General features: G+C 38.5%; 1 protein-coding gene across 1 annotated transcript in view; it reads left to right on the top strand.

The window, feature by feature from the left end:
• PTPRN2 (protein tyrosine phosphatase receptor type N2) overlaps positions 1–27,484 on the top strand; it is a 636,596-nt gene that overhangs the window by 559,038 nt on the left and 50,074 nt on the right. Inside the window, exons 15-16 of the mRNA XM_053982009.1 lie at positions 14,925–15,072; positions 22,604–22,677. Coding sequence (XP_053837984.1) covers positions 14,925–15,072; positions 22,604–22,677 — 222 coding nt within the window. The remainder of the gene's footprint in view (positions 1–14,924; positions 15,073–22,603; positions 22,678–27,484) is intronic.

The following is a 27,484-nucleotide window of genomic DNA, read 5'->3' as shown; positions in this document are numbered from 1 at the left end:
GTTTTTGTCCTCTCTCTGGTCAGTATTAAATCCATCGAGGTTTGTTGAAGATGGTTGGTTTCTGGATTTGACCCATCTTTAAAAAATATTTCTCTGACTATGTATCACAACTGTGTTATATTTTTAAGATGATTTATGTGAAGGTTTGCCACCTTCTGACTGGGCTGTTTGTACCAACTAAAATATCCCCATGAACATCCAAAAACTCCACTGCACATAGCAACTAAGCTCTAGTAGCTGTCAGACTGCAGTGAATTGAAGCACATTTCTGTTCATCTTTTATTAAATATGTGCATATGCAGCACATTTCTTTAAGGAAAATAAAAGATGACAATGTCTCCTTTTTGGATGCATTATATTTGCTCTTCAGCATTGAAGAGAGTATGGTAATTATAAAGCTGTTTAAGCGATTTTATTTTAAAATTATGAAGGTACTGAACTTGAGAAAACAAATGCAGTCGGTTATTTACTACTGACTACTTCTTTCATTCTTTCTGTATTTAATTTAAGTGGACTTTAGCTGGTTGCAAATAAAAATACTAAAGGACTAGCAATGCACACCATGATTTGTGTTCTTGCTGTCATGCAAATTCACAGAAAGAAGGAAACATATTAAAGAAATTTGATAAGACCAGGTGGTCTGAGTGAATAATTTCCCTTTCATTAACATATTCCCCTTATTAACTCTGTAATTAATTGTACATAGCTAAGGAAAGCTATGGAAATTGCATTTTGAGATGTATCAAAGCTGACTTTATGCTTCAGACTTCCATGCAATTTACTATTAATGAAGCAAGAGATGGAGGCCCCAAATCTATAATTATTACTTACTATTTGAATGACAAGCAAAGAATTTTATCAGCACAGTTTCAAATGAAAGGGGATTAGCAGCTAATGTTGAAATTGTTAATCTTTCTTATTAAAATAATTTTGACGAGAGTGTTTAGCCTAAAAGAGGTTTCTGGAACATCATTTACCATTAAAACAGCTATTTTCTGAGGCTCAGTATGAATTTGTCTAAGTTTGACAGCAGGGTGCAAATATTTTTTAAATGAATGAATATTTTATGGGATCTAAGGCTGTTCATGTGTGAGCTGATGCCGAGCTGCTTGCTGTGTGCATATTCCTAGAATGTGTAGCAGGATGGTAGCTCAATATCCATCTCGCCAAAGTGAAGATGTCTACTGAGATAACAAGGGGAAAAAAGCTACAGCAGGAAAATCTGAGAGCTGAAATTGCACCCACGGCTGTGTCTGCAGACGAGTGATTAGCGGGTGGGAGCCCAGTCAGAATCAGGCCCGAGATCTTGGTGTTATATTTATGACACAGTGTTACTTCATGTTTATTTAGGCCTTCTTATACCTTTAAATACTGGTATATTTTTAGGGTTTGTATATTGGTTTTAGTATCATGTGCCTCGAGATGACTGTTCAGTGGTGGGTGCTTCATACCCACATGCATGCTTGTGTACAAACCCCATGAGCAGCAATGGTATCCTCTATAGGTATAGATAAACATTTGGGAGCAGAGATACAATATATACAATTTTTTCTGTGTTAATGAAAAACTGTTTAGCATTTTAAATTTTAAAACTTTTCCTTGCAATATTTGCAATTTTTGTCTCTTACAGCACTGTTTAAATGAAGCTGACAAGGCTGCTTGTGTTCCTTGGGATGAGGAAATTGCAAATATATAGTGACATAAATGGTGAAAAGCACAGCAGAGATAATTTATAAAATTTAATTTGCAGTGGTCTCGGCCACATCAGTACTGGAGAAGATGTATGTTAAAGAACCCTTTTAATCTGCCTGTGTCACATTACAGAGAAAAGCTAATGGAAAAGATGTCACATGTCTTTGCCAGTGACAAATTTTACCAGTAGAATAGATAGAAATCATTTCAATGCTTCAAGACATTATTTGCATGAGTAGATGGACTGTGCGTAAAGTACCATCAACACAACAAACCCTCATGTATCTGCTCTAGTGTGAGATTACTCCAAGCTTTACCTCTGTGTGGAGCATGTGGAACTTCACTGGGCTCCCCTCAAAAACTGCAGGTTGCAGAACTAACCTTTTATCAGAAGTCCTATAAGTTCCTTGGAGCAGTCTTGCAGAGGGAGTATTGTTGCAGCAGGACACATCCTGAAGTGTGCATTCACTTCATTCATCAGACAATACCAAAGGAGTTTTAGCTTAAACATAGCAGTTGGTAAGCAGCATGCAGTAATGATACCAGAGAAGCACTTTCATTACAAAATCATGTTTTATATGTATTTTAATTATGTGTTAGGCCAAAGGCATCAAGGGTGCTTTTTAACCTGTAGGAATCATAACAAACTGTGCAGACCGTGGCATTAAGAGACAGTCACCATGCCAGTGTGGTAGGCTGTGGTGGACTTAAAAGATGGAATTTTTCAAGGATGAAGCTAATGCAGAATCCAAACCCAAAGCTTTTCTAAATGCAGGAGTATTTCTGATGCAGCTGTTTATCTACTGCTTTATCTGCTGCTGGGGAAGGCACCTGGAAGGGTTGGGTTTATTAACCACAGCAAGCTAAGATGCCCAGGATAGTGCTGGCTCACAGCAGAGGGGTGTCCTGCTGCTTCTCAGGTGTGTGTGTGTGTAATGCCTGCCTGAGAAAAGTGCTCTCTTCATTTTTCATTGCCTCCCTTCACCTTTTGATGTCTTTGTTTGCATTGGACCAATTTGATTGAAAACATCATGATAGTGTCTAATTGCTGTAGCAAATGTACTAATGGTGCCTAATACACTACTTCTTCTGAAAGTCCATAAATGCCTTTGTTTCATTTGAAGTTCTGTTGTACCAAGAAAACTCTGTGGTGTCTGAGGGTATCCACTAGCATTTGACTTAGCATATGTGTGTCCTCATAACTGAATTTTGAGAAACTTTGTCCTTCAGGTAGGATTCTGGGGTCTGATAAAAGAAATTTTGATTAAAGTCACCAAGATCCTTTCAACTCACTTTAGTAACCAAAATAATAATAAGCTAATGTTTATTTACTACTTTTGATCAGTAGATTCAAAGTTCTTTTTAAAGGTTGCTATCATTATCCCGTCTTTTTAGTCCAAGAAACTCAGGCACAGACAGGGAAGCATCTTGACCAAGACAAAACTTAAGGATGGAAACAGAGCCAGGAGTAGACTCCCATTCCCTGGTGTCCCTGTGCTGAGTTCTCACAACTCATCCTATTGCCTTTAACAGAAAAAGGATTGTATTGAAGCATAATACTTTTGCCCTTTAAAGTCACTCATTACTCTTTTTTCAGACATGAAAGTAGAAAGGAATTCTGGACTTGGGTTTGTCAGATTTATTCTGTCATTTTAGTTTTCACCTCATTATCTAAGAGTAAAATATCCCATATTTGGAGAGCTGACTGAAAGATATTAAATACATATTGAAAAACCTTGTGAAAACCAAAGTGAGGATGTGCAGTCTATAGTAAATAAATCTATGATGGAAAAGGATGCCTTCCACACATTTTTTGAGTCTCCTCTGAATTTATAACAGTTTTCTTCAAGAATATATGCCCAATCTGCTAAATCCCTAGCAATCATGAACATGCACCAAATTTTAGGTTATTTTTCTTTCTGTGTAACAGTCATCCGTACTTCTACTGTCTACTCAAAACTACTGCTGTCACCCCCTCAATGTATTCTCCTTGTTCAGAAGTTGAAGGGAAGGGTTCCAAGAAAAAGAAACAGCATGCAAGGAAATGTTATCAGTTATGACCAAAATTTGCTTCTTCCCATAGCATTTAGCTGTGTTCTGGTTTTTGTTTTTCTGACTTTCTTCCTTTGCAGTATAGTGTCTTCTTTCATCATTTCACATCTTTGTTGACCTCTACAGTCTGTTCTTGGCTTCTTCTTCTGTCCTCTTTCACATTGTTTTTCCCTTGTTCTTATTCTGCCCTCTGTCACTTCAAATATTTTCATCTGTGGATTAGACCAGTGTTCCTCAAACTTCTTTAAAGTGTTATTCTTTACTGGCTTCCATGGAAACCCAGGAGTCCCAGGAGCAGGCCGGATGTCTTCAGCTTATGCACTTCTAAAGCTTTTCTACCATCACTTCACAATCCCTTTTGAATGCTTTCATGAGAAAAATATTTGAGAATCACTGAGCTAGGCCAGCGTCAGTTGAAAATCCCATGGTGCATAGATAAAAGGTTACCTGAAAAATGGGACACTTCCTCCAGATTTGGGAGCTGGAGCTGGGTAGATGCCAGCTGCATCTTGCTCGCAGTCAGCATTGCTTATTCTCCTACTGCATGTTGTTTCAACGTGGCTGTGAGTGTGACATGGATGGGGTAGGGCAGAAGTGTCTTCTCCCACAGTTGTCTCTTTTAAGTCCTGAAAGGGCTTCTGTGAAAAAGGAGTTTCTTCATTTCCTACTGTTATAAAATCTTAAAATCATTTAGGTTGGAAGAGACCTCCAATATCAAGTCCAACCCTTAAAAAATCAGTATTTCATTCAGCTTGCTTTCTGAGCTGTCTTTTATAGTCAAGCTCTTTGGTTTTGCTATTGCACTGATTTTGCTCTGCATCCATGGGACTGGCAGTTCACTGTGTTCCTTCTCTGTGTGCAAACATGGAACTTTCTAGGTAGTGGACATGGTTCCAAAATGGTCCTGAGTGCAAGGATGTCATTGAAAACCCCATCATTGAAAATGTTTGTGGAGTTCTAAGTGTCTGGTCTCTGTTACAGGAGATTTCTAAGGAAAAGGCTGGTTATTCAGTCTGTTCTTTCCCTGCTTTTTCTCTCAGGTAACCTGATGGCCACTTGTGCTTAGATGCATAGCCTGCCTCTAGGCTGTGGGTACAGCATGAATTGCAAGACTTCTCAGATTTCATATTGCATGTTTTCAATTTTCTACAACCTCTGTGTGTGTTTAGGTACAAACTCTCACAGTTCAATACCTTGCCCCACCACCCAAAAACCCCCCTAAACCCACACTGAAAAGCAGAGGGGTTTTCCTTTATGAGTTATTATTTTTTCCTGGTGAAGCACTTTTGAGTAGCAGTAAGTAAGTACTTATTCCTTTGCTTTAGCAGGGGTATTATGTATGTAAAAGAAATATTTTCCTGTCTGCCCTCAAGATGGCAAGTGCCTAACACAGTGATATTTTTCCAGACTATCTATAAATCACATCATGTTCTGTATCACTTGGATATACTTGGTCATGGTTGCCTGGGTTTTACTGGTCTCATTATCTCTGCAGAACTTGACCACGCTTGAAGCAAGGATTATTTTTAAACATGATGTTTTCAGAATTCTTTATTTATCTCTTGGTAATTTTTGTATATATAGTAAAGGAAGATGACTATACAAGTGCTCTGAAAAGAAACACAGACTGTAATTCATTAAAATTTAAGTTTGAAATTACAGTATCCAACAGGGAACCCAAATTTAGATGCTTAATTGAGTTAGCAGGGCTACGAGAAGAAGCCAGGGAATTTGGTTTTGTGTTTTCAGCCAGGTAATTAGCGTGCAGTAATATATTTTTAAAGTTTTCATTTCAGACACACAACAGACGTATAAATGAATCACAAATATGTCTTGGATTGTGGTATGGTGTTAAAATATTAGTAAAAAATGAAGTGAGAAGGGATGATCTGAAAAATTTATTTAATGTGTAAGAAGAAAACAGCAGTTTTTTGTGAGAATGGTGTTGGGTGTCAATATTTATCACAAAGAGTCAAAGGACTTGATTTGTATATTTTTGTTCCGTTTTCCAGCTAGTTTTTACATGCTTGTGCTTTTACATTTTAACAAAGCTACCAGAAATGCTTCCCAAAATGTCTCAGTTGATGAATTCAGCTGACACTCTCCTTGGTGCCAGTTCCTGTACTGCAAAGCTGTCTTTAATGGGGAGGTTTGGGCTGAGTTTTTTCTTGTTTTGGATTTATTTTTGGTTTTAAGAAATGTCACAACATATCCTGTGCTATGAAATAACAGTATTTGGCTAAGAGGTTTAGACCGTAATTTTTTGAAGTAATATTGTTCCTTTTTGTGAATGCTATTTATTATTTAAGATTTTTGTAGTGAAATCTACTATAAGAAGGACAGAATTTTAGAAACTGCTTTTGGATGATTCATCTTTTACATATATATTATTTACCTTGGCATGTCTTTGCATAAACAGCATTCAGCGTGTGCATAAATTTATCTACTCACCAGACACTTAAACCATGTACTTCTGAACAAAATCCCCAACCCAAAATCTGTACTAATTCCATCACAGTCAGAACATTTGGTATACTTGTAATTACAAAAATATTCTCAGATATGGATTCATTAAGGTGTCCTGACTTTTAGCCATGTCTATAAACATGATCGTGGTGTAAAAAACAGCTGTCAAGAATATTCCTGCAAAAATTAGTGGCTTAGGAGCATATTCTGTGACCCTGGGAAATTAATTTCAATGTCTCTGCCCTTTCATTTCCCATCTGTGAAGCAGCAGTGATACTTGCCTCCCCTGCAGAAGTAACGTGAGCACTTTCAGACAGTCGGACAAGAAGGAGCTATAGAAATACAGGGATTGTAAGGGAGCAAATTATATTCCTTTTATGGCAATCATCTTCTCTTTTTTGTTGAGGTTTATTTAAAGCAAAGTAATTGCAGAGGTGAAAATTCAGAGGCATAATTTAGATTTCAAGAAAGGGGATAAGGAGGAGGAGAATGAGGGTGGTTGTATTTTAAGACCTAGAAGACACCATTAAGTAGCTGATATTCCTTAAGAAGGGATTCCTTGTAGAGTGAATTTCTTTATCTTCTGCTATATTTAGAGAGCCAGGTAGAGTAAATATTTCACAATTAAGCATTCCAATTTTTTTAATGTTTAACTTCATAGCTGCATTTCTTTTAAAAAGTATACCTGCCTCCACCATTCCAGTTGAAGCAATTCTTAGCAGCACATGTATTTTCCAAGATTTCCTCCAGAGATGACAGCCTGTGTCAGTCCAGACCAAGTGGTATCCATCCATTTCACTGGGGTTTCATTGAACACCTTTGGCAGCTGGGAGCTGTAAGAAAAGGGATTAGCAAGTGTTTGTGTGACACACACTGATCCCAGCACCTGCTGATTGGATTGAAGTAATCCTTTTACAAGTTACAAAACTCTATTATCAGAGCATTAGGAGAGGGAGAGATGGTGATGAACGCTGCATCAAGGGTGTATTAATTTAGGCAAACAGAACATCAGCTGCCATCTAACAGCCTTTCTTGCCAAAGTTGCACTCTGGTCCAGTCTGGTAGATAATGCCTTACACTTCTTGTGCAGAGATGATACTTCTCTAGCAAACCAGGGACAATAATTTAACATTATTTAAGATGGCATGCTGAAAGCACAACTGCTCTCTGTGTGCATGCTTCGGTGTCTACAATGAGATTTACATCTAAAAATATGAAACTGAAACTATGGAATGTCATTTTTATTGTTGGGTGGTATCACCATGGAAGTTAAATTATTTCTGAATAATACAACCTATTTGAAGCAATCTAGGGATATTATTCTCAACCACACTGAATAGTTGCTTTGTCAGTGAATTGCCTCCCTCTGGCTTTTTTTTCAAGTTTTCCTTCATCACCTACCATATTATGTATGATATTAGTAGTGTTTCATGCCAAATTACAAGTAGAGCTCCATAGCATTTTTCAGTACCTAACTGAAAAGCTTCAAAACTATTTTTTTCACTGGTGTAATCATGTTCTGGGAAATACGAAAACTATTAGATCAAAACACATCATGGTAATAATATGGCTGCAAATGGGGGAGGAAAAATAATTTCTCGGTGTCTTTTGCAAAGAGAAAATACAAATTCCCAAGTTTTTATTTCCCATATTTTTTCATTTGTGGTTACTGTAAGCAGGAGATCTGAGATGGCACAGGACAAGTTAGAAAAGAGAAAGGAGCCTTCAGCCTGAAATGACTGACTAATCAGGTGATGAAATCCTGGTTCCAGTAAAGTAGGGATGCAGAACACTCCCTGGGATTGAGAGCATGTGAGACTTTATAGCCAGATGGTAATTTACTGAGATTTCTTCCAGATACAAGTTCTGTGAGATACTGACAATGAGCTGCCACAACAGAATGTTTATTTTATATGTCTATATAAGCCAAATATAACTACCCCTATAAAGTCACACTTCTTTGTAGTTAATATTGAGAACTTGATATTTAAGATTAAAGCTGGTATTCCTGACATTTATGGATTGATGCTTCAGAGATGGAGCTGGTCTTGGTACCAGTTACAGGCTCTGCATTATTGGGGTTTGGTTGGATTAGAGCACCAGAAACAACTGTGGGACTTCCATGGAACAACTAACTATTGGCAAAAAATTATTTTCTTAACATGCTAGTTGATAGAAAGACTGAAATTGGTTGAGATAGTGCATACTCTATTTATTTAAGGTCTGCTTTGCTAGAAGAAAAGTAAGAAGGCATGGGCATAGTTTGGCTCTGCTCCCATGTTTCAGAACCACTGAAAGTTTCTTCATGGAAACATGTGATGAACTCCCAGCCTTTTGTCTGTGCAAGGACACCGGGGCAGCTGAGGGAAAAAGACTGATCTTCTGTAAGCAAGACCCTAAAGTAACTTCAGTGTTACTATGAAACTGTGCTGGGAAGTGAGAAATGCTTAAAAAGTATAGAAAAAACGTTGTGGTGCTCTGCAGGATCTGAATATGGCTCGGAGTTGTGATAGTGACACTGATCTCAGCGGGCTTTATTTGATCAGTTCTGGAAAAGTTTGTGTGCACCAAAATAGAAGAATAAACTGATCATTTTGTAAAAATTATTTTTTACAAAGAAGAGCAGGGAGCAGGAACAGAGAAGAGAAATGAACTTTTCGTTACTATTCCCCGAGTCTAGACTTCAGCCCTAGAAAATAATGGAGCACATATTAAAAAAAGGAGTTGCTGATTATCTAGAGAGAGATTTTTTTCAAGGGCATAAAAGGAAAATAAATGTAAGGGTGTCATTTAAGAGGATGGGAAAGGCTGGAGTCTTTCCTTTGTGTGTTTGCTAATCTCCTTCACCCTTTCCATTGGATAGCTGAACAATGAGTAAGAATATACATAATTTTCTAAAGAGCAAATCTTGCCTGGACAAACCTGATTACTTTTTATTTAAGTAACACTACAAAACCCAGTAGATGAAGTGAAAACAACAGATGTTATACATACTTTTAATAAAGTCATGACACTGTCTCATGAATAGTTAATTGAAAAATTAATGCCAATTTTTTAGAGGACAATTTTATGGATTGAAATGAGGCAAAAGGTTGATATGCAAAAAGTAATGATCGAAAGCTATGTCTAGGAGTGTCTGGCAGAGTACAGGAATTGCTCTTAGATCCAATTATATTTAACTTTTTAAATAATGATGTGGAAATCAGTGGAAGTGGCAATGACTTTCATCACAGTCTAAAGTTCTGCACAGATGTGATGACAGAGGAGTAATTCAAAAGTTTGAAAATGTTAAACCTGAAAACACATACAACAAAGAAATTATCTTTGAAGAAAAGAATCACAAGAAGCCATATCTATAATTTGCATAGATCCATTAATACATAATCTGTGAAGACACTGGAATATATACAAGCAGAAATTATGGAGAGCAGCAATATTCTGAGCAAACAGAATGGCTTGCTGAAAATAAGTAGCAAATTAAGTTTGAAATAGAAAAGCAATATTGTTGACATCCCTATGAAAAAAAACTCAAATGAGAACTAGCGTTCCTTTTTAAAAATATTTGTATATTTCCAGGTATACAATGTATAGTTCAGAACAGTTAGAGTCCCAAGAAGAGTAATGAACTGTGGTTTAGGCTTCTGCTTTAGATACAGAGCAGCCAAATGTTAGAAGGATTCTAGTGAAGTACAAGAAATAACATTATTTGAAGACCTGGAAGCAAGTAATCAGATAGGCTGTTTCTGTCTCTGAATTCTATAGCACTGTGAGTAATATGAGTGGGAACAGAGAAATTCACTGTGAAGCCACTAATGATAAGGTATTAAGCCAGAAAATGGAAGGACAAAACCATATGTGGTGTTGAAAGCAAATTGGATTTAGAAAAGTATTCCTCTTACATGTAGTCAATGCAACGTGTACTAAAGAACACAAAGAAGTTCAGAGTAGCAAGAATTCTGGGGCATCCTTGACCAGAACGATGCAGCCCATGAGTTAGAAGGAACAAAGGCAAAAAAACACATTGTTTAAATTAACTGGCAAGAATACAAAACAATTTTTTTTTCAAGTATAGTCTTTTTCTGCACAATTTACTATATAATAGCTAAGACAAATTCTCTCCTCTAGAATTTCCTCTCCTCCTTCTAAGGAACCCTGGGAAGCACGACAGCACTGCCTGGCCCTCTGCATCTCTGGGAAAAGCAGCAGTAGTTTGAAAGCAGTGGTTCCCACACTGTTGGGTGAACAGTGTGGGTTCGAGCAGTCACCATTCACAAGGATTAAGATAATTTCACATCCACATCTTCAGCTGACATTTCAAATTCGATTAGACCTGTCAATGTCTGTCAATTTGAGAGCTGCACATATTTTCACTGAAAGATGCATCCTCAGTCATGAAAAGGGTTTCTACTCAAGTACTGTATTGGAAGTATGTTGTCAAAAATAATTGTGGCAACTGAACATCAGCTAATAAAATAGGCATTTTTAAAACAAATATCTTGACAGATGCAAACCATATTGTCTCAAGAAAGTATTGTGTCTCTTCACCCAAGTAAAAAGTGATAGGAGAAGAGAAAATGGCCTCAAGTTGTGCCAGGGAAGGTTTAGATTAGATATTAGGGAAAATTTCTTCACCAAAAGGGCTGTCAAGCACTGGAACAGGCTGCCCAGGGCAGTGGTGGGGTCACCACTATCTCTGGAGGTATTTAAAAGACATACAGATATGGTACTGAGGAAAATGGCTTAGTGGTGGACTTGGAAGTGCTGGGTTACCAGTTGGACTTGATGATCTGAGAGACTGTGATTCTATGATTTAAAGATTGATTTAAAGATTGATCAGTCAATTAGAATTTAATAGTTATATTTTTAACCTTATTTAGTCACAGAGTTTATGTTTGACACCCCTCTTGATAAAAGAGTAAAGAAAAAAATAAAGAAAACCAAAGTAGTTTAACACCATATCACAGCATCAGCTGAGCACACAAGCTCTAACAAAGCCATGTTCTACCAAAACCAAGCTGGGCCTGTGCTCAGGCACGTGGAATCTGTCTTAATATGTGCCACTGGCAGTGTCTCTTCAGCCCATTCATTGTCCCTGGGACAGCTTTTCATCCTCTTGCTGAAAGCTCCCTCTTTGCCTTGCAACTGGCAGGTCTCATACAGTAATAATGGATTTTATAATACATCCACTCTGTCCTCATTACATCAGCACATCCTCCTTATCCCCACAGCATGTTTGGTAGCAAGATTATCTCCTCTGTCTAAACAAGAGAAAGTAGGGACTGGGCTGCCAATTGTCCTCGCAGGTGAGGCCCTGGGGAAGGAAAAGTAAGGTTAATGGAATTTAAGGTGCATCAGAAGATCTGTGCAAGCAGATGGTGTTTGTTTAAATAATAGCATATACTTGGGATTACAGGACTTGCCTTGATGTGCCCATATTGGTGAGGCTAGACCTCTGCTTTTTTCAGCAGGCTTGAGGAGCATTGCAATAACAGTGGTGACAACCTCTATTTATTTTACCTGCTGCTCTGGGACAAGGACAATCATGTGCGTGTTTGACATGTTGGTAATGAATTTCTTTTGCACCAGTCAAACACTGCAGAATGTCTCATCAAAACATCCTAATTAAGGAGTGGATTTGAGTAGACATACAATCTCTAAAATATCAGAAGTTCCACTCAATTTAATGTACATCCAGCAGCTCCCAAGAGAGTGTTTCAAAATCACTAAGCTTCTGTTTAGCAAAGTGGGGATGAGCGTAGGGGCTCTGAAGGACTGTAAATGAAAGATTACTTAACTCTGAGGGAATTGTCTGGCTCCTGAATGTTTTAAAGCAAGCTTCCTTCTCAGTAGCTTTTAAAAATGTGTGTAAAGCAGATGCTCATATTGGGCAGAGCCTTCCATGGGTCCATTCAAATAGTCAAACACCTCTTCAAGGTCTGTCAGGAAGCGCCCTGTGAATCTGATCCATGTGATGCAGGAATTGAAACCACACAAAAAATGGTTGGTTAAAGTAAAGGTTTCAGTGTGTTTTCATTTGAAAATTCATGTATCTTTACACTCAAGATTACCTGAAAAAATAAGGTAAAAGTAATAACTTTTAAAGAACATTGAGTTATTTAAAAGTTCATGTGCAATAAAAGCAGTCAATTTACCTTAACGGTAAACTTTACCTTAACTGTGTCAGATTTGAAAATTTAAAAAGGAAATTAAATTTCTTTTCAAAATACAGTCCTTGAAATCATCAGAGAGACAAGCTGGAGTCAACAGAAAGTTCCTTACTACATTCAGTCCTGCCTTAGGAATCAAATGTTCATGGTCCTTTTCCTACAGCTTTGTGGACTTAGCAATATTTTGGAGAGATTCAGTGTTGGCAGATCTGTCTATCTGCATAAAATGTCCCTGAAGTCTGTGGGACATTGGTGATGGGCATGTCAAAATGAATCAGATTATAAAACTGTGGTTTAAAATGGGAAGATGCTACAAGCTGGTCCTTGACTGCCTGATCTCTGCTGCATGCTAAACAGCTGCTCTGAAGCCAGCAGTCTTGGCTGGGTGGTATTGTAAGATTTTGCTATTTTTTTTCCTTTGCCTCATAAAAATTCTTGCATACCAGCAAGTCTCTGCTCTGGAGGGATTATCTTTTTTTTTTTTTTTTTTTTTTTTTTTTTTTTGGTTTTTTTTTGGTTTTTTTTGTTTTTTTTGTTTTTTAATTTCCTATGATTTCAGTATACATATCCAGGCACAGATTTGCTAGGAGAAAAGAACAGGATCTTTAGCCTCCCTCCTTTCCCTGGTAGCAACAGCCTTTTGACAAGGACAAACAAACTATTAGAGGATGGTTTCCTCCTGTTAACTTGCAAGTTAATGCTGGGAATGTGTTACCAGACCCACACCCTGACACACGCCGGGGCCACGCCACTCTCCCAGCTCCACGTCTGTCAGGTCACAGCTCTGTCCACTGCAATGCTTCTTCCTTCAGTATAGAAAAGAAGCAATCACACAGTAGGTGTTTTGATTGTATCTAGGCCACCTCTATTTTTTACCTCCTTTAGAAACCTTTCTTCTGATGCAATATCTTTCTGTGTCATTAAAGACATCCCTTCTGGAAGCGTCGCTTCTTGAATTGGTTTTTCAGTACCAGGTTTGATTTACAAACCTTGTGTAAAGATAGCCCAACAAACCCTGCACCAAACAAAGCTGTGTGTCAGGGGCTCTTTTGTCATGAAAAAACTGTTCTAGCTGCAACAGGGAGCTGTATCCTGCCCTGCCAGCCAGGTGGGAAGCACAGTGGCACAACAGATTTGCAGAGCTCCTGTTTGGCAGAGGACAAGCTGCAAGCTTTTTGCACCTTCTGTTAAACCTGTAGACAGGGCACGAGTGCCTTTCTTCTTTAAAGCACATTTGGGAAGAGCAATTCGACATCACAGAGATTGTCTATGGAAAGGGTTTTCTAAGCAATTAAAGTGCTTTTTATACTTTGCAGTGAATACTTTCTGGGAGCTTTTTCTAGACAAGGTTTGCTACAGATTATTATTATTATAATACAGGGCTGTATTAGTGAAGGTTTCAGCAATAACCACTGTGACTGATGTTTGGGCCAGAAGCTTTGCTACTGACCCCAGCCCTGAACCTGTCTCTTGAACAGTCTGTTCTTTTTAAATCTGTTTAGGAATGTTAATTTCAACCTACCTAGTAAAGGCAGTACTGAGTTTAATTTGCAAATATGAACAGGTGTAATGTGAGAGGGTTCTATTGCTTGTTGTAGAAGATGGCAGGCTCTGCAAGGTGATGAGCCTGTATAAGTAGGCTTAAAGTACCAGGTGATCACTTTCTTAATTTTCATGCTAAAGGACAGGGAAGATTTCTGGGTTTTCCCACTCTTCCTCCTTTTTGCTCTCCTCCCCTCACATACTTGGATTATCTTCTGATCCATGGGGTGAAGGAAAAGGGTTTTGGTTCACTTTTCTCAAATCTTTGGCACTGAATTCCTATCCACTGCTGGACTGGAGCTCTAGCCTTGGGAGACCTGTGAAAGCTTAAGATCAGCACCAAGATTCTTGGATGGCCCATCATTCCTGCCACAGACAGTTTTCTTTGGTGATGCTTTTCCCAATACTGTTAACTGAATGTAATGTACAATCTATAACAACATATATTAATATTAATTAACAACATCTCTTCAGTTCAAGGCCCTCTCTGTGCCTGTTCATCTGCTAGATGAGTTTCTGATGACCCAGTGCTTAAGCCACAACAGTACAGCCTAGCAATTTTTAAATTATTTTTGACATTTCTATCACTGTTGTGACATGCATATATGCTTGAACTTTGGTTGTAAAATCCTTTGTTTTGACAGAAGTTGTTTGTAGTAATTTTTGTCAATGGAACTTTATTTTTTTTTTTTTTGCATTGCCTGATGAAAGAGACGTTTGGGCTTATGTTTTCTAAGTACTGAAGAAGAAATAATTTCCTCCTAAAGCTTAGTGACTAGATGTTTCATTCATTTCCTCTCTGTTAGCAATGGTACATTTTATCATTCTCATTTTTTATAGCACAAATAAGCTTGGAGTTAACTCCATTAAGTAAATAAATGAACCTTAAAACTGAGCCTCTTTTTTCCCCGAAGCTCAGGATTCCCATGCTTTGAGAAACATCCTTTAAGCTTAGCTTTCAGCCTAGCTAAGTTATTGCTTAATGTAGTACTCTTTTAATTCCAGTCCTACATGGAAGATCACCTGAAAAACAAGAATCGTCTGGAGAAGGAGTGGGAAGCTCTGTGTGCGTACCAGGCTGAGCCCAACGACAGCAGCGTGGCACAGCAGGAGGAGAATGCCCAGAAGAACCGCTCCCGGGCTGTGGTGCCATGTATGTACACTTCCCTTTGATCACGCCATTCTAAGCTCTTGGCACACTCCCCAGTGTTCTTTGCACAGGGGTGTGAAAGCTGCAGAAGGCAGGTGGAGTGGAGTGGAGTGGTTTCTGTGTGTACTGGAAAGCTGTGGCTATGACTGTGGGCTGGGTGCATGTCCTGTTGTCTTATCAGACCCTGTTTATCTCCTTGTGAGTCACATATATGTTACAAAAATGCACAACTGTGCCACATAACACTGCTGCTGCAGCTGTACTGTCTCACCAAATTCCATAGCCAGAGTGATTGTCAGTGCTGGAATATACTGTCTGTACAAGAGTGGCATCAGTAGCTATTCAGTAGAAGTTCCTTCTTCTAACCAAGACGAGTTGGTCTCTTGTCCATCCAGCAGTAATACCAGCAGTCTATAGGCAGAGCTAGATAATCTGTTTATCAGATACTCAGCTGTACTGAAGGAGCCCCTTTAGGCTTCAGTGGATAAGTTTGCAAACTGGCTTCTCTCTGCAAGGCTTCTCTAAACACACAAAAATAAAAATAATCATTAAAGAAAAGGAATGGATGTTTATATTCCTAGAATCTGATCTTTCCTGTAAGCAGCCGCCTTTTGAGCTTGAAATAAAAGTAATATATTTTTGCTGTGCAAACATATATATATCTCATAGATTACATTGGTAATGTATGGACACATATTTCATTAAGCAACCAATGAAACAAAAATGAAACTGAGAATATATGCACGGTCCACAGCAACCAAAATGCTCTCAATCAGCATGCCCACAATCCAGCTGGATAGCTTGGCAAACATATTTATAGCTGGTTTAATTTTTAAGGTGCCCTAAAAACATTAATTTTCCCTAAGAGAGTCTTGAGTAAGTAGTATTCCTCCTTTAGAAATAGGGAAATGAGAGGTAACACTTTAAGTAAATGTCATAACCAGATTTAGAGTGAAGATTCTCTGGAAGGACATGGTAAGTTAATTGAGCCCATCAGTCCCTGCATATTTGCTTCAGCAGAGTTTGTCTCTTTTGTTTATGTAGTGGTTCTTTCTGCAATACTTTTCTACTCAGGAGAGGATTACAGCAACTTAGCAGCATTAATTCTCCTGAGTAAATTCAGTGCTGGTCAAAAGCCTTTTGGGGCAACAGCAGCAGTTTGCTGACTTCCATGTGTTTTAGGATCAGGCTTGTTGAGAAGTTCTAAAGAATTCACCATGAAAATTAAAGTAGTGCAAGCCTTCTGTGCCCTTTACATCCTGAAAAGAACCAGCACTTAACTGACATGATAGGCAGTGAAAATTTTCCATGAAAATATGTATTGATCCAAGTTAATCTTCCTGCTTAAAGTCTTCTATCAATATGGACTTACAGTCAGACCATTTTAAGATATTTCAAGCTCCTGCTCATAAATTAAGCTAGACTGGTTTTGGTTGCTACCACAGAGACAGCATGGGAGCTACAGATGTTGCCAGAAATTAGTGCTGGTTATTTGACTGATGTAGAAACTGTGTCTTCATGATACAATGAGCTATAAGATAGAAACCTTCAGACTAGACCTTTCTACCTCTGAATCCAGAAGTATCATGGCTGTGACAGTGCTAAAGAGCAGAGATTTTTAACTTGGGTGTCATAGAATCCTTTGGGTTGGGAAAGATGTCTGAGATCATCATGTTCAGTCACCATGGCAGGTCACCACTAAACCACATCTCTGAATACCACATGTACCTGTCTTTTAGATACACTCAGGGATGGTGACAGGTAGTCTGTCTCTTTTCATCACATTGAACCTCTGGATGTATCAGCCAGCACTGACCAGCCTTTGTTTCTCTGCCATTGCTTCTTCCATGGCATATGTTTTTCCCATATCTGGGTCTAGACTGAATCAGTGCTGCCTGAAGGTGTTTTAGTGAAGGTATTTAGACATGGATAGGGTGACTGCAATTTATCTGAAGTTTTAACTGTAACTATTTTAGTACATTTAAAAGGATAAAATGATACATTTGCTTTGTTTATTCAGTGTGGAAACTTCTATTACAAATATTAGTGCTCTGAGAATTTTCTTTTTTGACTGAATTGCACAAAATTATCTGCCTTCACTTTCTGAAGTTGCTGTGCACTGGTAAACAGCAGTTATGTTATGTATGTTTAAACTGCTTACTACTTTGTTGATGGGTGGAAAGTATGGCATAGGGTTTAAACAATATTAAATTTTGATAAGGTGATGGTTATTTTAGACTTTAAGATTAGACTGAGATGAGAAGGCCCAGTGTGCCTACTATCTTTTAAAGTGTGCTAGATATTAAAACTATAGCAAAAAAAGCCACAGATTTGGTTCATCATGTATGAAGAAGCAAACCTGCTATGCTTTTGATATTCTACAGGGCTGTTATGCTACATTCAGTGTATTCTCAGAGTAATGCCTTGTTAGTGTTTCCTTACCCCTTTCATATTCATAATCACCTTGACAAGGTAGAACAAGATTTCCAATTCACATAGAAGATTTCCTCTTAGAAAGGCTTCAAAGAAGCTTTAATATGTTGTGTTTACTTTGTGTGTTTCTTTCTGAACCAGTCTTGAAGTAATACAATTTTTTTTACTGATTATATAACCGATCTAATTATTATCACAATTTTTTTATCATAACTTACTCTTGTACCTAATTTTTCTATTTTCTATACGAACAGCTTTTAAAATACTTGATAGCAGAACACCTTGGTCCTGCCCTTAACTAATTACTAGTTTAAAAAATACTAACAACTCAAGTTACCTGGACCTTCTAGATTAACAAAACTGTATCCTTTTATCCAATCAAGAAGCAGATTGCTGTAATTTAGGGCACACGGTGTTTATATTTAGTGCTATAATTTAGTGATGCCTATTTTGTTTATGAATAGATGAGCAGCTCAAAAAAGCTTTCCATTTTTTTTTCTCTTTTTGCATTTCTGAAAAACAAACCCATCTCAACAGAGTCAATGCTGTATGTTTTTATTCATGTACACCCTGAATATATACAGGAATTTTAAACATTTGGCAAACAACTTTTTGCAGTGAACATCTATCAAAAACTGTCCACCACAGTCATGTCCATGGGTCGTGGTATATATTTAAGCAACCTGCTTATCTCTGTATTGCCTTTCCTCTAAAGGAGAGCAATAGCATTTAGGGGCAGAATATGCACCCAGATCTGTCTTGTTTGCTTTAAGAGCACAGCCTGGGGTTGTGCACCAGAGATGGGAACACCTGAGTAGAGGGTGGTGTGCATTATCCATATTATGGATGCATGTGCAAATAGTGCTCTGAAATGAATGAACTCGAGCACTTCAGAGCAAAGAAAAGTTCTATTTCCTGCAGATCATCTAAAGGCAAAATAATCATAATCAGCAGATTATGATTCTTCATAATCTTCAGACTGCACCACTTTTATTTCTCAGTAGATCTTCACTTTCTTAATTCAGTGGAGTCCTGTGTAGTGCTTTGTATGAAAAAAAAACCCACAAAAATCAGTCTAAATCTAAAAGGAAGAAAATTATGATCCAGGCAGGATGTGCCTGGTTGATTGCCTTCTTCTCTGATGCCTGGATTCAGAGAACCTAAATTTGCCCATATTCCATTTTTTTCAACCTTATGTTTATTGCTTCTATTCCTTCAGAAGTATCTGATTAAAAGGAAACAAAAGACAGAGGGAAAATGTGAGTCTTACTTTTACAAACATCCAATCTCCATCTAACAACAAAAATGATCTTTGTTAAGTTGCAGGGCCACTGAGAGAGAAGTAAAAGATTGAGATGACATACTACTGTAGTATTGGTCAATAATCATTAATAATAATTATTCACATAAAAATTCAAGTAGTAATGACATTTTATGCTTGACTAAGTCATTTAAGCACAGGAATCCAGTGTTGTTTGAGATGCCTAAAGTATTCAAGTACCCAGGCAGAACTGGTAGGTATAATACCAGCCCTGTGGGAGACTTGTGACCCTCCTGCCTGCTAGCCCAAGTGTCTTTAGGACTCTCAAAAATCAGTAGAAACCTACACTGAGGCATTGAAACCAAGTTTTCTGCGCATGAGTCTGTGAGACTGTAGATCAGGATGCCTGAATTTAAGTGTCTCCATGTAGCTGCCTCCATGTGAGCCTGGTGTCAAAGCCCCTGATGCAGCCAGTGAGGAGCCAGTCAGTGCAGTGACATCAGGAGAGCTGTGCCAGATGTTGGTGTTTGGTTTATAGTGAAATGAAGAGCTTTAGGATGGCACTGTGTATCCTGTGTGAGCTTCAGATGCTGGTCTAATAGGGTAAAAGTCTTGGGGTCTTGTGTCCTATCTGTTTTCCTTGTTCAATGTCTCATTTACCCTACAGTTTCTCAAACAGTCCATGTTCATGTTTAGCCACCTAACTCAAGCTCCATTAACCACCCCACATGAAGATATCTATGTGTAGACACCAAAACATAGCCTTTACAGTCTATAAATTAAGATTTATATACTGCAAACTCATGTGTGTTTGCTTGTATCATGTCCTTGATGCTCTATCCTCTAGATTTTATGATTTATATTTTACATGTATATGAAATCCAACATTGTGCTGTGTTTCTCTGGAGCTACAGGTTAATATTAACCTTCTTATTTAGGAAGCCTCTCTCTGTCACATGTATCCATCTATATGTTTTGCTTTTCTTTCAGTTGTCACTTGGCTGGAGCAATAGCAAATGCAAAGCAGCTCAGCATTCAGCAGCAGCTATTGTAGATACTTAAAATGATGACGAGTTGTAGCTTGGCCAGATTGCAGTAGCTAGGAACAGCATTTGTCTTTTCTCTCACTTCCTTATTACCTCTCCTCTCCTCTCCTCTCCTCTCCTCTCCTCTCCTCTCCTCTCCTCTCCTCTCCTCTCCTCTCCTCCATTCATCCTTCTTTCTCATTATTTAGATTGATCTTCTGTATCTTCCTTTTCTGACATGCTCCCTTACTTGTATTTCCTGCTTTTCCTGTTTCTCACATAATCAATATTCAGTTTGCCAAAAAAAAAAAAAAAAAAAAAAGTGCTGTACATTCGGCATTTTCCCCATAGCTGCTCATTGTTAACATAACAATCTGGTGTCCATGGTATTCTTTTGGGTTTTTTTTTCTTTTCTTCTTCCCCTGCCTATTTCAGAAGAGCTATTATGCTAGTTCCTAGAAGCTTTGAGGTGATAACAGGCATAGACAAGCACAATCTGTTCATTGTCAATATGAATGTTTGATGCTGCAACTGAAGCACACATGGGTGCAAACTCTTGAAATATGCAGAAAAAACATGTACAACCTTTTTTGTACACTACTTTTTTCTGAGAGCAAACACAAAGTCTCACCACCTTTTCACTACCAAAGCCTTAGCATGTCTAGCCCTCTGATAAACCCTCCAAGACTGCAAGATAATGACATGGCACACTAAATCAGAGGGTCTGGAGAAAACACTATGTTTTGGAAAAAAAAGATCCCTAAGTTACTGATCTCACATCTGACTCTTATTGGAGAGTCACCTTGACATCTGTTTGCTAAGTACTGATGAATCACTGTCTGCTTTCTCTCCTTCATCCTCTGAAAACATTTCACACGTTTCCTTTGGTGATTAGTTCAAACACTTTTGCTATTCAATGAACAGGGTTTATCCTGAGTGCTTGCTTAGCTTAAGGTATCTGAGAGACCACATTTACTGCATGTAACCCGTGTGCCTCCTGCAAAGCCAGAAGGTTTCAGAGCTGCAATTCTTCAAGCACTCTATGACATTGCTCCTTTCAAAGCCTCCTTTAAAAAATATTGGGTAGCCCAAGATCTCAGGTGTCAAAAGTTCTTATTTATATTTTGGATTTTTTTGTGCAGTGGTGCCAAAGTGGGATGGAAATGAATAATGTTCATGAGCATGTTCCCTGTCTTGTCTTCTTCATCCACAAACCTCAGTAGGGAAAGTAATTTTATGTGAATAGTAAAGAATATCTCTTCAGTAATTTGACATGACTTGTTCATCACTAATCTTATTCCAGGAGAAGATTGCTGACACTGTTGGGTGAGATTGAGTGACTATAAACAACACTTTTACAAACATCCCTTTGTCTTGCTCATCTATTGAACTGCCATGGCATTACTGTTGAATAAAGCTAAGCAGAGCCCAAACTCTCTGTCTCTACCTTCCTGTATGCTCCTTAGAATGTTTAATAATTCATTTATTATTCCTCATTATTAAAATAATGATTGGTACTTAACAGCCAATTTGGAATCCTGGTGTTGAGTGGTGTCTCAGGCCACTAGACAATGTGCTCTTATTTTGTCTGTTTGAAAAATCAGTGGAAAGATCCTCGATCCTCTCAAAACATCAGTATCTGTGTTCAGCTAGAGAAGGGTTACAGAAAGGGCAGCTCCACAACCTCTTTCTACCATATACAGGATAGGTTTCCTGAGAAGTATAAATTGTGGTGGTTATATATCAGGTACAAGTTGTTTGGGATTCATATGTAGACTTAGACACCTCTAAAATTATCTGAGTGTGGTCTGGGCTTTCTTTCTTCAGTCAGTGGAAAGAAATGGCATTTCTTGAACACAATTTGGCCTTTTTGTGACAGCTAAAACAAGATGAAATGATTCATCACATAGAAACCTTTCTTTTCTCATAACAGAAAGTGAGTCTGGATGATTGGAAGAGATGCAGATATCTGCATTGTCCCTGCCTGAGTACAGACAAATAAAACCCATCCATTATACATGTTCTGATGTAGAAATAATTATAAAAAAAATAAAGGACTAGAGTGTGGGGTGTACCAGCTTTAAATATAATTGAGCTAGCACCAGTAAAACTGCAAGTTAAAAAGTGATAATTGTGATGATGGGCAAACAACAGGAGTGAGTCTCCTATGTCCAGAACTGCTGTTTTCTTTACTGGTGTCTGAAGTGTAAGATGTCCATGTGTGCTCCAGTTGTACTTTAAGTGAAATTGTTGGCATTTTCTCTCTCCCATGATCATCTCCAAGTCATATTGTCTCCCCATGTCACTAGTGGAACACCACACAGCAATGGTCTTTGACCAGGACAGATTATCTTACTGTCCAGCTCTCAGCTGTACTCCCATGTCCCTGCTGTTCCTATTTTAGAGGAGCCAGGTGGACAACGTCCCATCAGCTTCCCTCTTCCATGACCCTGCAAGCACAGGAATGTTTGTTATAATACTGGGGGGTTTTAGTGATATGTCTAGTTTAAATCTTAAACTCCCTGAACAGAGGAGATTCTCTTTTCCTATGAGAGGTTGTAGCACATCACAGTGCATCTCATGAAGACAGGCTTTGTGATGCCAAGCCTCTGCAATATCCCATTGTTTCATTCCTGAGTCAGGCTGTGATGCTGTGGCTGTATCAACCCTATGGCTAGGCTGGGAGTCAGAAGGAAATATCCTTTCTGATATTTTCCTGTCTTGAAAAGCACATTAATCGGACTTTGAATTGTCTAACATAAAATGTGTAGAATACTGGTATAGAAACTTTCTTCTCTTGTTTTCTCCTTTGCAGATGACCATTCCAGGATATGTCTGAAAGGTGAAAGTAGCCATGACAATTCAGACTACATCAATGCCAGTCCAATTGTAAGTATGGTAACCTATGAGAAGTATTCCAAATAGTTGATCCTTGCCATTCCTTGTTGTCAAAATAGGGTCACTCCAGGCACCTCACTGCTAATCTCAGGTTGTGAGCACCTCACAACGCTGGTGCTTCACCCTGTCCTTTCAAATTGAAGAGAAATATATATGCATGCAATCCTTGACGTTTATTTACTAAGAAAAAATCACTAGATAACCCTCGTTCTACCTTGTAATACTGTCAGTTTTTCTGTACTTGATATTAGATATTATTAACTTACAGATTATAAAATTCAATGCTTTATTTAGTGGAGCTTTTCCTTCTCCTGAGAGGTAAAAATAGCTTGTACTTTTTTGCATTGTCCTACTAGCTACAGTAAGAGGAATGGTTTCTGTAGGCATGGAGAGCTGAACTCCACAAAGTTCTGAGCTTTTTCTGCATTAGGAAGTGACATTTCCTCTTACCTTTCTTATTCTGTTGACCTAGTGATGCACAGTCTGGTGGTTCTGTAGCTCTCCTACAGAAGAGCTGCTCTTCTTCTCTGAGCTTGCTGTTTTGAAAGCAAGAACAGGATCCCCTAGCCCCTGAGTATTCATTCCAACTGCAAAGTAGGTCAGTCCAAGTTTTGTGTCCAGATATTCCAGTGTTGCCCAGCTGCCATTTCCCATGACTATGTGAGCTGAATGTGAATCCTTTTCTTGTCCATGAAAGGTGATAGGGAGAAAAGGTCTCTATTTGCAGACACTAAACAGGTACAGTAATGCCAGTGGCATTGCCCTGTCATAGCATCTCAATGGAAGTGTCAGGATATCCCAGTGAAGGGGGGAAAAGGCACTGTGTCCTTGACCTTGTGGGACTGCTGGTATTGCAGTCACTTTTTCTCACAGTTCTTATGCACATTAATTAGGCACCAAAAAGTTATTATAGGGCAACTGTGAGAAAGAACTTAGGATGGAGAATAAGATCTCACTGCAGTGGGCTGTATTTGCCATTATGGGCTCATTTTCCTGGGGAGTATCACTCCCCCAGTTAAATGACTTTGTGTGGGCAAGGCAGCTGACAATTTGCAACAGCATGAAATTACAGGCTGCTTCCTTCCAATGTTGTTGATAATACTTTTTTTTCTTAAAAAAACTCCAGCAGCTACATAAAAAGTGTTCCCTGATCTTTGTTTCAGCAGAGTTCAAAGCTTCATTTCCTTCAACACATAAAAGTGCTTTATTCAAAGAGTTAAAAAACACACAGAAGCCAAAAAACACCTTTGGGACGTTTTTGTCTTTGGCTTAGGGTAGAGGGGAAACCAAAGCACCTGCATGTTGAGGGATTGCCAGTTTCCATTTCAGAGGACAAGGGTAGGTAGGCAGAGATTTGAGTTTTTAGACTGCTTTTAGGTATGTCTCTGACTAGACCAAGCTGTGTCTGGCACCAGGATCAGGGGATCACAGGTCATGTTCCAAGGAATGTGCATCCTGCTTGTAAAATCATACACAGAGGTCCAACTCCAGGGCTTCAGTGCTCTGTTTGTTTCTTCAGGACCCAGCTGGTGAGTTATGTTTGGTCAAGCCTTCATCTGATAGTAGAAACTGAGAGGTTTTGTGGGAAGGACAGGAGTGGGAGGTGATAACTGGAAGTGAGATACTGTATTCTTGTAAAAGCTTGGTTGTAATTCACATGGCAACAACGTGGTATCAAAGTGGAATTGCAGCATCTGTAGACATCTGCTAAGTGGCATTCAGTGTTGACAGCAGTACAACTGCTGGGTTTTTACTGGACTTCTGCAACCTGCCCAAAAGTCTGTGTAGACACAGCTTAACTAGTTTTAGTACACAATTTTGGCTGGAGAAGGGGGTAAATTCCTGCATGTGTGTATGTGTCTGTTGTAATTGTAGTTTTGGATTATATTGTAACTGTTTCTTTAATTACACTGAAGAGTAAAGTATTAGATTAAGTCGTGTTGTAAGTGAAGAAACAGGACTACTAGGATATCCCACTGACAAAACTGGGAAGAGGTTTGCTTTATCAGGATTCCCAAAGCTCATGCAAGCACAGGGTCCCTGCTGCCACAGCTTTAACTCTTGTGTTTTTACAAAGGGCTGTAATTGTGCCTTTCCATCCAGCTCTTAATAAGGATCTTTCTGCAGGGTTAGAACATATTTCTTTTTCTGTTGTTTTCCCAGACTCAAGAGTTCTGTTCAATACAACAAGTCACACTGATGAACCAAAATTTCTTATGGCTGTCTTTGTATCTCTTACAGAAATACTTCTATGCCCAGAAATAAGTGGGTTCACAAGTGTTTCATTAGATTGGGATTAGTGCCCAGTAACTTGCACAGCCAAGAAAAACTGCTAAGAAAAAATTTCAAGTTCCTCTTCTTCATGGTAGGATAGAGACCCTACTGTGAGGAGAGAATGCCACAGCTGACATTTGTGTAGACCTGTTATTCCAAGGAAAGAGATGGTCCAGTTAGTTACATGAGTTTGCTCCACTTAGCCACTAGTCATTTTGCTATTTTGAAAGCAATAGATCAAAATGTGTTTCCTGGAGGTGATGCAGTATGGGGCTGATAGGATGAAATCCCTGCTTTGCAAGCCCATGGTCTGGAAGGATTCCCTGCAAACTGCTGAATTTTGAGCCAAATTAAATATCCTCAGATTAGTGTAAACATATTTGTTAATGTGGTGTAGTTTTTGTATAATGAGGTCGAATATAGAAGTGGCAGAGATACTCAGTCTGTGTTCTCCCCACTTCAAATGCCTACTGCAATACTGAACTGGGCACTTGATTCTGCAGTATTTGCTGTGTTTATACAGATATTGAAGCCTAAGTTGGACATATGTGCTATTTCTACTGCTGTTTACTTGAGATCATTCCTGGTAGCAGGCACACATTTAGTGAGTGCCCATGAAAGCACACAGTGGATGTGGAGTATCAGTAGAACTGCTTTCACTCACTCTTGCAAAAATCCTACCATTTCTTTCCTTCAGACTGTTTCAACTTAAATGACCTCAGTAATTATCCTGTCAATACAGTGATGCTCCTGGTGCATTTCTCCTTGCAGTGCCTGGGTGAGGAGTGAGCACTGTTGTGAGATGGGCATTGATAGCACAGGATCAGTATGGGATGAACTGACTGGAAGAGGCTTTTTCCTCCCTGTGTGTGGGAGCTGTCTGGTGCAGGAAGAGTGTAAAATAAAGTAATTCTATTTGAGCTTCCTAGAGGGAGGCTGCCAGTCCTGTACATGTTGCTGGGTATCTCCAGCTTCTGGGTCAGTGGTCCAGTCTCCAGCTGGGGCTCACTCAACCTTCACTGAAGTCTAAATGAGTGCAGCAGCACACCGTAAAAAAATCCCTGTGCTAGACAATGAGCTGGCCACCTGCCCACATGTTTCTTCCTTTTAAAAAATGCTGCCTCTCCTCAATACCTCAATACTTCACAGCAGGATGTGAAAACTGAGGTTATATTGGTGGCCTCAGAGCAGCTAGGAATGAGTGAAGAGAATCTGGAAAGATTTAGTCCAACTTCTTCCCATATATCTTTTATTTAGCTGTAGAATGAGGCCAGGCAAAATGAGTCCTTAGGATAAATTTGCAGGGTAAAAGTGAGGTAGAAATCTGTTTCCCTCCTCTCTGAAATAACATAAAGTACTATGATAATAACTCTGGTATAGGCAGCTGAATGAAAGGCTTGCAATTACAGCACAAGGAGACCCTGACTGTGCAGAATAAAACTGTGATAATTACTTCTGTCATATTTGTACTTAGTCCTCATTAAATTTCAGGAAAATCATCCAGTAGTAAATAATGTGCAATCTTTGCTTTTAAATCAGAGGTCATGAAAGTAAATGGGAAATTCTGTTTTTCCTCATAGGGTGTCTGAGAGAGAAAAATCCCATCAACTACATTTAAAAACTCAGTTTGCTTATTATTGAAGACACCAGACTGAGGAATGTCATTAGCATGACAGTTTGTTCAAATACAGCATACAAATTTCATCAGCAAGAATAGACTCTGAAATTCATAATGGCATAGGCAACCAGATTTGCTTCTTTCATTCCATTAGGGGCTTAAAAAGAAGGATTAAAAAAATTGTTTTAAATTTTAATTCAAACATGAAGATGAGGACTAGTCTACCTTTTTAATTTTAATGCTGAGATGAACGATTACAAAGTTCATCTGCATTTGCTGGATATGCTTTCTTTTGCAAAAACAAATACACTTCTTTAAAGACCGTCTACACTGTGTGTAATAAACATATGCACGGAAGTAGATTTTCTTGGTGTTGTAAACACATTAAGTCTGGAAACCACACAGAAGCTTGAATCCATACAAATTTTTAAGGTGTTAATCAGATTTCAAATTCCTTTCTGTTATATCTGGTCTACACTGAATTTCATTCTGATCTCATAATTCAGAGGCTTTAAAGGAAGGTAAATATGGTGTGACTGAGGCCACATCTCACCCTGTGGAAATTAAAGATCTGACAAGCTGAAAGGGAAAGGAATTCATCAGTATTATCATTTACATAAAATTTCAAAATGGTCATTGACGCCTATTGACACTTTTACTTCAGTTTGCAGTTTTACAAGTCTGCTTAACAAGAATCTACATGTACCACTCTCAAGGATTTACTCCCACGATTTATTGATTTTTCTGCATTTCATCAGCATTATCAGTGAAATCATGCAGCAGCACAGTCTCTATCAAAAACTCAACAAAATTCAGCATTCTTCAGGGAATTCTTGCAAAGTCTTAGAATAAAGCAGCTGGATAATAGAACTCTTGAGGGAAGAACCAGCTTTTATTCTGCAGAAA

Source organism: Vidua macroura, chromosome 1, assembly GCF_024509145.1.
Source record: "Vidua macroura isolate BioBank_ID:100142 chromosome 1, ASM2450914v1, whole genome shotgun sequence".
Lineage (NCBI taxonomy): Eukaryota > Metazoa > Chordata > Aves > Passeriformes > Viduidae > Vidua > Vidua macroura.
Note: the sequence above shows the minus strand (reverse complement) of the source record. Positions and strands in the feature narration are given on the sequence as shown.